This window comes from Alexandromys fortis, unplaced genomic scaffold (genome assembly GCF_014885135.2).
Source record: "Alexandromys fortis isolate MF-2015 unplaced genomic scaffold, M_Fortis_MF-2015_v1.1 scaffold_50, whole genome shotgun sequence".
Classification (NCBI taxonomy): domain Eukaryota; kingdom Metazoa; phylum Chordata; class Mammalia; order Rodentia; family Cricetidae; genus Alexandromys; species Alexandromys fortis.
Window position 1 is genome coordinate 419,562 of NW_026067932.1, and position 11,846 is coordinate 431,407.

Consider the following 11,846-nt stretch of genomic DNA (forward strand, 5'->3'; position numbering starts at 1 on the left):
GAGTCGCCATGATGCTCCCACTCCAGACAGACGCAGGTTAAGATCCTCTCTGGTAAGCCAACTCATGGGCTACACAGAATATTAGAAATGGGTTAGAACAATATGTAAGAGCCAATAAGAAACTGGACCTAGCCGGGCCAGGCAGTGTTTGAAAGAATACAGTTTCCGTGTAATTATTTCGGGCATAAGCTAGCCATGCGGGCGGCCGGGTGCCGGGGACGCAGCCCCGCCGCTCTTATTTCAACAACAAGTGATGGGTTGAAATGGAGGCAGGTGTGGGTAGACCACACATCACAGAAGGTTCAAATGCAGGCTGGTCTCTAATATCCAGAGATGTAGAAAATGCCATTCCAGAAAAAGTCCTCTACTGAGGCTGTACCAAGCTTCCCTGCGCCAAGAGTGAACACCAAGAAAAGCAGATGGTGTGCAGGATTGAGGGGATAAGGAAGAATGGTAAAAGCTTATGGTGCAGAGGTGACCTTGGCCACAGCAAAGGTGAGGGCCGGCAGGAAGCAACAAGGAGAACAAAAGCAATGACATAGAGAAGGGCAATGCCACCCATGCCTACACCATCACTCAAGAAACAATGTCTGTAATAAATATAGAGACAGGAAATACAATGAAATGCCAAGTCTAAGGGGAACATGCTGAAGTGCGTCCCATGGTTTTAAACATCTCTACACTTGAGTAAAGGCAGAAGAGACGTCATCAAAACACATCTAGGCTCAGACCAGGAATGGCTCCTGTGCCTTCAAGGGAAAGGAAGTGATCCCACAGAGAACTATCAGCCTGGATGCTCTCCAGTCTTAAAGCACACACCAAAGCAAGTCTGGCACACATACTACCACATATATACAACCACAAACATTCCCAAACATACTAGTAGATTTATTATAAATACAGAACACACAAACACAAATATACCTGCCCCTCCCTCATCCATGTTGCCACCCACAACCACCTTGTCCATCTAGGTCTCTTGGCTGCCAGGCAGCTCCATCATCCTCCAAATGTAAGCCTGATGTAAGGACCAGCAGGAGCCTGAGTCGAGGCTCCTGTGGAGGGAGAGAATGGATGGCAGCCTGTGTGAGGAAGCTTAGGAGCTCAGTCTGAACTCACCCCTACTAGTTGAGAGCAGAATGCAAAGCAGGAATTCTCCATCAACTATGACTTTAGTCATCTACTTAATTGGGTCTAAACTTCATTTGTCTTAAAAATCTAAACCCAGTCACATGAAGAAAATCATGGAAGAGGAACTGGCAACTTCAGCATCCCATTGACAGCCAAGCCGGCCTTCAGCTCCTGAGAGCTCTCACCCGCCAGCCACTGCACTTACCTTTACTTCTTCTTTCATCTTTGAAACCCAGTGTCGTGAAACCTGGGAGCAACTTGCTAGACAGTGAACTCAGGTCCACAGGGTGTGTCTCCTCCTCTGCAGAAGACACAGGAGAGGAGGAATAATCAAGTCAGCTTGCCTCAGCAGCGATGAGCATGTTCTCTATAGCACCTTGGACAGGGAGTGGTAGGGATATGAAGACTTTACAATGTCCATTTAAAAATGATTTTTTAATATAATTTTTCAATATAATTTTAAAAACTAACACCATTTCAATTTGATTTTATAATTGCCCTAAAGTCAACACCATGAAAAAAATATTAATGTCTGGACCTAAACAGATGGTTCCATTGGCAAAGTGTCTGCCCTGTAAGCATGAAGTTCTGAGTTCAATTCCCCATCTGTACTTAAAAAAAAGTACACAATGTTGCACACTTATAATCCCAGTACTGGGGAAGGAGGAATGGGTGCATGCTTGTCCTTGTCATGTCTGCAGACCATCCTGCCAGCCATGCTTTCGTCCACTCCTACATGCTATCCAGCACTTACCTACCGGCCATCCTCTACATGCTCTTCTGGTTACACATCTGCTCACTGGTTTTCACATGCAAATCAATTCTCTATTCCTGACAGGAACCTCAGTTTCCACACTGACTTTCTAGCCTAAATATGGGCTACCATATCTACTTTCTCCTGAAGACCATAGCAATTTGTTTCCACTCACAGTTAAAATCAGAGTGCCTATCCTGTACACTAGAGAAAACGAAACAACCTGTTGATTGTGGGCTGGGAGGAAGACTGTCAAGAGGCCAAAGAGCTGAGGGAAATGTCCACCTGTGCAACAGAGACTCAGGCAAAGCAGTAAGTATGAGCCAACACCCACTGTGTCTCACCCTCTCCAAGAGTGTCTGTGGGCATCCTGCAACCCCAGGGATTCAGTCAGAGGCACAGCTACTACCTTCTCAAGATGTTCCAATGAGTGAAATACCCCTGCAGGCTGCTGTGCCCGGTGGCATTCTTGTTTCCACTAAGACCTACCCTGACCCAATCATCCAGCCTTCCTTCCAGAATACTTTTGAGCTTCAAGTGCATACGTCTGCACTTGGCTCACGAGGAAGCAGTTCTGACGGAACTCAAGAAACAAAACCTTCCTACATCATCAATGAAATTCAGTCCTTAAGAATCTATCACCACCCTGAGTAACCTAATGGAGGTCTAATGACATACTGGCCCCTTTCATGACACACATAGGCTCCACTGTGCACACACATGCTACCAAAACTATGTACAAGAGGGAAGGCAGACAACTCTCCTGCAATCTCATTAACAGTCGTGGTGACATATGAATGTGTTATACATGTGCTGCATCTCAGAGCATGCGCAGAGTTTAGAGGACAAAGCACCCACCATCAGCGTCAGGCTCAGTTGCATTCACCACACTGTAGAGCAGACTTCCATCTCCAAGCTTCTTCAGGTACCCCATCTGCAAGGAAGCAGCACCCAAGTGTCATCCACCAGGGAAAACCTTGAGCTATCTGCTAGAGACACATGACGTGCCAGTCACTTCTCTACCAGTTTCTCCAAGAGAAAGAACCAGAGCCTCCCTCTCACATGTCCAGGGATCGAAGACTGGCATGCTTATGACTGATGGTATCTGCTCATGATTAAATAAACCTGATTGTGACTGAGGACACCTATATATGGTCAAAGCACTGCTTAGACACATGACCCATCCCAAAGAGTTTCTGAAATAAAAGTCTTGTCCCAGAAGCAAATATTAAAAACCATCCATTAAGCCTGAACAAAATAAGAGAGAGAATGCCAGCTAAGTAAAAAGCATCATGCCATGAGGTCCATGGTCCATACCTCTATCTCTAAGGTAGACAGAGAACATTACTCCATTAAAAATCTTCCACAAAAGGCCTTGGCTATGTCCTATCGTCACCCGCAGTCTCATACAGGGACAGGATGTCAGGGTGTGGAAAGTATACATGTTCAGATGAAATGTGCAGGAGACTGGCCAGATGCACGAAGAGTAAGTTCTTGTGATCGTAAATATCCCCGGGAGAATGTCAGAGAGCAACATAAGTAGGGCAGAAGCAGGAGAGGAGGCAGATACTGGATAGGGGACACCAACAATATACCAGGGTACTAGGGCCAGGCTTCTCAGTGCAGTACTACGAACTAAAAAGGAAGAGTGGCCATGGTATTGGAGGGAACAGGAAGTTTCACCAGACAACAAAGATTTCAGTACATGCAAACACAGTTACCAACATAGCTACTCTTAGCTACATATACACATGGTGTGTATCCACACAGGTACATTTCCTGGCTCTACCTGATAGTGTTTTACCTACAACATGGATATCTGTCCTGGTTAGTTTTATGTCAACTTGACACAAGCTAGAGTTATCTGAAAGGAGGAACCTCAATTAAGAAAATACCTCCATAAGATCCAGCTGTAAGCAGGAAGTAGTGGCACATACTTTTAATCCCAGTACTCATGAGGCAGAGACAGGCAGATCTCTGTGAGTTTGAGGTTAGCCCAGTCTACAGAGCTAGTTCCATGACAGTTAAGGCTACACAAAGAAACCCAGTCTTCAACACCCCACTCTCCCAGACCTCCCTTCCAAAAGATACAGCTATAAGGCATTTTCTTAACTGGTAATCAATGTGGGAAGGCCCAGCCCATTGTGGGTGGTACCATCCCTGGGCTGGAAGTTCTGGGTTCTATAAGAAAAAAGGCTTTTGACTTCCTTCAATAATGAACACTAATGTGGAAGTATAAGCCAAATAAGCCCTTTCTTCCCCAACCTGCTTTATGTTGTGGTGTTTCAATGCAGCAACAGAAACTCTAAGACAATATCCATTTCTAACTAAGGTTTCCCACTGGAGGAATGACGAATTCCAGGGGTGAGACACAGCAGGAGTATAGGGCGAGGCTACCCACAGAACTTCTCGCAAGCCACACAGCTAATGCTGAGTCTTTAACAGGCATATTTACAAGAGCAAAAAAACAGCCAAAACTAGCTTTAAGGTGTTTATAGGGTTTTGTTTCATTTTTCCTTTTTGCAATGCTAGGGAAGGAACATAAAGCCTTATGTGGGGTAGGCAAGAGTTCTACCACTAAGCCATACCTCTAACTAGCTTAAGGTATTTCCTATAATTGGAGGGTCCAAAATTCAACATTCAGTATTTAAAATGTAATACACTTGATATGAAGAAACTTGATATGAGCCGGGCAGTGGAGGCACTCGCCTTTAATCCCAGGACTTGGGAGGCAGAGGCAGGCGGATCTCTGTGAGTTCGAGGCCAGCCTGGTCTACAAGAGCTAGTTACAGGACAGGCTCCAAAGCCAGAGAGAAACCCTGTTTTGAAAAAGATGTACCGCTCTGACTTCTGATTACTGTTAATACAGACCTTACATTGAGATAGTAAGATTCAGATTATGTCAGGTCTGGTGGAACAAAACAGGCTCATCTTACCATGTGGCCTTACTCTTGTTTCAGGGCTATGTTACCGTCTACAGGTGCTCTGCACCAGAGCATCTTGTACTAGGAAGGAAGAATGGTAGCACCTTGCTCTGCAGAGAGGCAGGTAACAGTTGGATCCCTCTGCCTCAGCTAGGACTGCAGACAGCTGCATTAGGACATGGCAGCAATAATCTACGAACCACAGATGGCACCACACCTACGAATACTTACTATGAAGGGGGCTTTACCTGTACGGGAGCTTGGCCAACAAGGCCTCCCCTAAGCAACAGGGTCAGTCACAGTGGCCCCAACCCAACTGGGATGTAGTGGGAAATGTCATATTCCATGTTCAGGGTGGCCCTGCCAGCGTAGTGATCTTAGACCCCTCTGAGGACATAACACAAAGATAATCAAAGAGCTGATCTGGCTCTGGCCTGAACCCCTGGCGTCCAGGAGGTACTCTGGCCGGATCCTAGTACTCCCAGTTTTGATGATGGTACCTGGTTGCAAAGACTTGAGTGTTTGAGGCCAAGTGGCACGACCCTCAGGGGAGGGCCAGAGATACTACCTTGCCACCTGGGAGAAACCGGTTAATTCTGTCCCGAGCCTCGTCAGCTGCGTGCTCTACGAGGGCTAGCACGTGCTCCTCTGCAGTGCTGTCTGTCAGGCTGCAGGCGTTCCCTTCAGGCTCAAACATGCAGCTGTAAGGCATAAAAACCAAATGTCATCATAGGCACTGCCCGTTTCTTCCTAGCAGCAGCTTCTGTGAACGATTCCCTTGTAGAAGTACTGGGCCGAGATTAATCCCTCTACTTCTCATAGCATTTCCTATAGGTTCTAATCATGTTCTTATACCTGAAATTAAAAAAAAAAAAATGCAGACCAAATAGAATCCCTTAGGCTTCCCACGTCTCAGAGACACTTGTCTTCTTACAAACAGAAAAAGAAGTGACAGGAATTACATAGGTATTAAAGGAAATGTGACAAAGTCCCCACTGTGTGGAGTGTCACAAGAAGCCCTGGGCTCCCCAAGAAGGAACAGTTGTGGAGCCAGTCTGTCCCCTGAAGACAACAGAAACAGGCAGACAGGCTCCTCTCTGCCCTGGCACAAATGGCTAAGGAGATACTGCAAAAAGAGGATGCCCCCATAACCGACACAGCTGCTCTCTGGAAATCCTTATCAGAGTCCCATAGCACGGGCATTGACAGTCAAGCATGATCTGGAGCCTTTGGTGGACTTCGGTATAGAAACTCAGACTTTGAAATCTAATAATTCAGAAAAAAACTCCACCAGTATTCATTATATCTAAAAGTCAAAGAACCCACAGATGACGGTAGAATCTTAGTGATAGGATCATCTACACCACAGCCACTAACTAGAAACTCTGCAAATCTGAGGCAACCTGAGAGGCCAGGAACACATGAGGGCAGCAGGTGTCCCTAGAGAGGACAAAGGGCGGTGCACCAGAAGGAGCTGTCTGCTGAGAGGGAACCTCCTCTCAAGATCCCTTAGTTAGCTCTGGCCTGACAGACAGGAGAAAAGCTTCAGGGAGCTCTGTCTGAAGTACCCTGACCTTCCTGATGCTCATCACCAAGCTGGCCATCTCCCTACAGCGCCACAGAAGTCAGCTTACAGACTTGTTTCATGGAGAGTGCTGGTGGCCAGAGGGGGCTGACCGCAACTGTGCTCTGCACAGTTAAGAACATAGGTCATTAGCAGATACTATGTATGAAGGGCATATACTAAAGGGATGAATATTAGCAAACAGAATGCATATCATATAGTAATGACAAACTGGAAAAGTGCACTGTAAGGACAGCTACATGGCTGTGGATCCCAGTGCGTGTGGCTAGCACACAGGAGAGTGGTCTCAGCCCCCTTGCATCTCGCATTCATCAGTAGCTGTGACAGTGGCATGAGAGTATGTGGTGAGTGACTACCTTACCCACAGAACTGCCCTGCAAAGTCCAGAGTCTGCAGCTATGAGACACAATCACCTTATTTTGGGGCAGGTAGAACAGGGTGGCCATTTCCCTCTTGAGTTCCAGACCAGGAAGGCATCCAGTTTAAGGCCCCTGGGCTGCACCAGGGGGTGCCTTGTGGAGCCCAAGAATCCTTAGAGACCATGTTCCTCCATCCAGGATGAGACGCTCCACAGGTCCCCATTGCCCTTGTCGGGCAAAGCACTGCTGTCCTGCTTGTAGGCAGCAGCCCCACAAGCCTTACCTGATAACTTCTCTACTCGGCTTTTTGGATTTCTTGGTGGTTTCTACTTGCACTGGGACAACCTCAGGAACAGGTTCCTCAACTGCTGGGTCTTCACTGCCCAAGAGAGCTGCCTGCTGAGAGAAATCCATGTCCTGCATAAACGACATGCTGCGCTTCAAAGCTAACAGCCGCTCCTAGAATCAGAAAGGACAGAGCAGCAGGACTTTACCTCTCCCTTAGCCACGGAGCCGTGACGATGGGATGGCATGGGATGGCCACGGCCTCACCTGGCCTAATCGCCACCTTCCCAGACGCTGCAGCGGGAATGGTTGCGAGGGCTCAGCGTTCAAGGTATGGCCCAGAGATGGTGGTGAGAGAATGGTGGAGCCCAGCAAGTGCCGCCTGCCTATGTGAGGCTCGTACAGCCTGGCTTACACTTGGAATGACCGTCGAGGGTCAGTGAGGCTGGGCCACAAAGTAAAACCACAGGCTGGCTGTGGTCCAGCAAGACTGACCTAGATCCAGAACTTTTCACCAGCCCCATATACTGGCACCTCTAAGCTGTGTGAAGGTGCACAAGGGGTCAGCACCTGGGTGTGGCGGATGGATGAAGCGTGTCATTCATTGTGAGCCTGTTAGGCACAGAAAGTTAGGAGACTTCGGCTCAGTGCCATTGCTCTAGTGGGTTTCTTACTTTGCTCATCATCTTAAAGCCCGCATGCAGGATCTTCTTGGCTAACTTGTAGTACACGGTGTCTGGTCTATTGTAGGTCATCGCATTATCACACATTAATTTGAAATCTGCCTAAGAAGAAAAAGACAAGAAATTTGCCATATAAGTAACAGCAAAGTTCTCCATTCTTGTCAAATGATGCCAAGTGGAAAGGAATGGAAGTCAAAAAAAGACAAGCTTGGGAAGACAGATTTTTAATAACTCAAGAGAGATTTTCATAACAATCCATGAGTTTTTATTTGCATGAGGAATTTCCCAGTGAAAATTTGGTCAAAGTCTCCAATATTCTTTTGTATATTAATACGTAAATTTTATGAGAAAGACTGTACAAATACTCTAAGCACCCTTCTTTCCTCCTGGTCTTCTTCCTACCTAGTAGAAACACGGACACAAATAGGAATAAGAAGCAACATGTCTGGTTCTTTAAGCAGAAGTGAGAAAGAGCAAGGGGTTCTGCGTCACAACTACGGGTAACTATAGTTCCAGGAGACTACACGCCCTCTTCTGACCACCAAAGGCTCCAGGCCTACATTTGGTGCACAGACACACGAATAAACATAAAATAAAACAGTATATCTGGAACAAGTTATAAATAAATGACTTGAGGTACATACAGTGTTCATTACGTGAGTGGACATGAGCACACCCACATGGAAGAACACACACATTTTGCAAATTTATTTCAGAAAGTAAAACTTATTTACCTTAAATTCTGTGACTGATTTATATTCGTTGGCTACGATCTTGTCTTTCATTGTGCCAAAGTCCATGGGATGTTTTATTATCATTGAATACCCAGGAGCAATTGCATCCGTGACAGGAAAAGCAAAAAATCCATGAGGATCTTTTCTGAAAGCAAAGATATCTTCGAAATGAAAAAAACTCTAAAGTCTAAATTTCTAAGTGATATAAAAATTTTTACAATCCAAAAATTTATATAGCTGACTAAATTTCACATTTGCTTCTTAAAAGTTCAGTGGAAAAACACAGACACCTTTTAGGGTTCCAACACGTATTTTACACACAACAGACACTGTCCCAGTTACATCCCTGACAGGCACCAACTTCAGACGGGACAGGCTGGAATGCAGCACGTAAGCTCCTGGCTCTGAAGGTGCAGCCTGCACCCAGTGTGCCCACACCTTCTAGACTAGGAGTGCCTGGAGAAGGTGAAGTCACACATCTTGTGGTGGTAGTGGGTAGGGTTCAGGGTTCAAAGTGTTTCAAGGTGGGGAGAAAGTGGGGGAAGTATTCTATAGAGGTAGGAGGCGAGAGGTGGGATTTGGAGCATCTAGAGAAGGAGGGTGTCTGTCTCGTGGGTAACAGATGACAGGTGGACATGGGGTTACCTCTGCAGCTGACGGAGGAAGTGCTCCAGAAGCCTCTGGATGGGTGTGCTCTCATTCTCAGCTGAGTTTATAAAGAGAAAGCAAGGAAATAAAATCAAACAGCAAGACCTCATTCCCTTCACTAGAAATCTCCATATCATCTGCCTGTGGCCTTCGCAGCATCTGAAGCCCAAGCAAGAACTGAGAGCTCCCTCAACACAGGCAGGGTGGCAAAGGGATACACAGCACATCTCAAGACCCACACGGCTATTTCCAGTTCCCATCACAATCCAAGCTGGTCTTCTAGACGAGATATAAAAGAGGCAAGTGTGTGGGAAGAGCTCATTCTGGACTCCCTGGTCAGTACTGCACTTGAGACTTCTTGCCATTTCTCTGTACCTAGTTCTCACTGCACAGCAGGGGGACATAAAATATACAGACCTCATGAGGGCTGTGGGTATCAGCTAAGTCTCTGAGCTCACAGTCAATCTGACAGCAACGTTCCTGACTGTCCAAAGCAGCAGCAATCTCTTCAGTCCCTTCACAGGCCACAATGACTGCACTGTGCCACTTTGAAGACAGGCCCTGATTGTTGTTTCCTGGAAATTTACTATGAGAGTGAACTGCTCTGCTCAGGGATGGGAGTTACTAGCAAATAGCACTCTTTCCCACAAGGATCACAATAGATATCTCAAGGGGCCCCAATAAATCAGGGGTCGTCAAGTCCATAGTCAAAGGATGAAATTCTGAAGAGAAAAATCACCACACAGACTGTGGGGTATGAACATTTCTTCTGTAGCCATCACAATCTGATTTAATATTAGCTTTCCTGATAACCATGCTCTGACACCCAATCTCCTCAGTTTCTCTCCATGAAGGAAGAGACATTTTTACCTGAAAACAGAGTTCCTGGAGTCCTATACAGGAAGTCTGGGAAATCCAAAACCTAGGACTGAGACGCCATAGAATGTCATCCCTGGCACAGGATGCCCGGGTCAGAAGTTTCCCAAAGATCTGTTGGCTTCCTACATGTCATCTTGAGGTCACCTTAAGTAAACTCCAGACCTACCATGAGAGCCTGTGTTGGGAGAATCTCATGTTTCTACATGTGTTTCTTATGTGACTCATGAAGGGCCACTAAACTGATGGTGCTGTTTGGAACAGTAAAGCAAATAAAGCCAAACTACTAAACTAAAAATTGGTGAACTTTAAACCAGATAAAAAATATTGTAAGCTGGGTAACGGTGGCACACGCCTTAAATCCCAGCACTCAGGAGGCAGAGGCAGGCGGATCTCTGAGTTTGAGGCCAGCCTGGTCTACAGAGCAAGTTTCAGGACAGTCAGGGCTACATAAAGAAACTCTGTCTCAAAAAGACAAAAACAATACTGTAGGTTTTGTGGGACACATCCAATTGGTCTCTATGACATCTGTGCTTCTGTTATTAAATACCCCAACAAGTGGCTAGCCATACTACGGACAGGATATAAAACATGTCCAGGGGCAGGGTCTTGCCTGGCTGTGTTCGGCAGGCTCTCACTGGTCGATCCGGGGGTGGCTCCACCTCCACCTTCTTTCCAGGGTCGAAAGCATCAGCCTCCCCCTCTGAGTCGCAGTGCTCCTTCTCCCGCTTCCGCTTTTTCTCTTCCTGTGAGTAGCAAAGAACAGAGGCCAGAGAACAGCACGAGCTCTTTTAGATTGGTACTCGAGGCCCTGCGCACCTCTGCCTTTTGCGGACTGGGGAGAAGACCCATTTCTACAGAGAATACACTCGGACTGCAGCACTGGCCCAGGCATCACCAGCGTCCCCATCACAGGCCATTGCACCTTTACCTTCCGCTTCCTTCTCTCCTCCTCGTCGAGGTGCTTTTCCTTCTCTGACTTCTTCTTCTTTTTCTTCTTCTTTTCTTTGTGTCTCTCCCGCTCATGGTCTGATCTATCATCATAGTAGCTGGAGTCGTGGCCAGATCCTGAAAGTTCCGTCACTTCGCTTCCTCCCACCTTGAGCACTAGCTTCAGAGGCTTCTCCAGTGGTGTGTCCGTGTAATCTGCACACAGATCGTGAGTGAAACTTGCAAAATTCTAGGTGGGACTACCGCGCCCCTGTGGGTGTCACAAGGGTAAGAGTCTGGTCTTGATAAATCTAGGCGGCAGGGGGTTGTCAAAACCATGGGAAAAGATGGACTCTCAAACTGACAGGGCTGTGTTCGGTCCTTTCAAACCACATAATCACCACTGAGAGTATTCAGGACATCCTTCCTACCAGGAGAAAGTGCATCACCACGACTTAGGACCCAAGACCCCAGTTCCTTTGTGGAAGCCCCTCTTTTTGCTGTGGGTCTTCCCGCTACCAGAGAGGCCACAGGACCCGAGAAGCCGATGGCCTCACCCTGTGACCTAGGAAACGCAGCTGATGCCCTCCACCGGGACAACCCCCGCCCCCTCCCACGAATGTCCGCGACCAGGCTTGAAGCCCCTCCCGCTCACAGAACCCCGCCCGCCTCAGGCCCCTCCTCTACAGCCCCGCCCAGCGCAGACCACGCCCTTCCCTTGGAACCCCGTCCCCGCCGGTTCCCGCAGCCCAGACCCGGCCCTCGGGCTCCGCACCTTCGTACGACGAGCGCCACTCCGCCTTGTGCTTCTTGTGCTTCTTGCCCATGGCTGCGGTCGCAGCGGATCCGCCGAGGAGCGGCTGCCCGTAGCCCGATCTGCGCCAGTCGGAAGTGGCCCCTTCGCCTCCGCTGAACACTTCCGGGTCACAGGGCGGTG

General features: G+C 47.5%; 1 protein-coding gene across 4 annotated transcripts in view; it reads right to left on the reverse strand.

Moving 5' to 3' along the window:
• Positions 1 to 11,843, reverse strand: part of Brd9 (bromodomain containing 9) — a 22,112-nt gene extending 10,269 nt beyond the window's left edge. Inside the window, exons 1-10 of one of the 4 annotated variants that reach the window (XM_050145685.1) lie at positions 11,685 to 11,843; positions 10,911 to 11,125; positions 10,593 to 10,725; positions 9,101 to 9,161; positions 8,456 to 8,600; positions 7,713 to 7,823; positions 7,037 to 7,149; positions 5,378 to 5,510; positions 2,744 to 2,819; positions 1,337 to 1,432 (exon numbers count right to left, since the gene is read on the reverse strand). In XM_050145685.1, coding sequence (XP_050001642.1) covers positions 1,337 to 1,432; positions 2,744 to 2,819; positions 5,378 to 5,510; positions 7,037 to 7,149; positions 7,713 to 7,823; positions 8,456 to 8,600; positions 9,101 to 9,161; positions 10,593 to 10,725; positions 10,911 to 11,125; positions 11,685 to 11,736 — 1,135 coding nt within the window. In that variant the 5' untranslated portion in view covers positions 11,737 to 11,843. Of the gene's footprint in view, positions 1 to 1,336; positions 1,433 to 2,743; positions 2,820 to 5,377; positions 5,511 to 7,036; positions 7,213 to 7,712; positions 7,824 to 8,455; positions 8,601 to 9,100; positions 10,508 to 10,592; positions 10,726 to 10,910; positions 11,126 to 11,684 lie in introns of those variants that run through there. The other 3 variants (XM_050145684.1, XM_050145683.1, XM_050145686.1) reach the window with 3 other exon arrangements.
• Between the last annotated feature and the right edge of the window lie 3 nt (positions 11,844 to 11,846).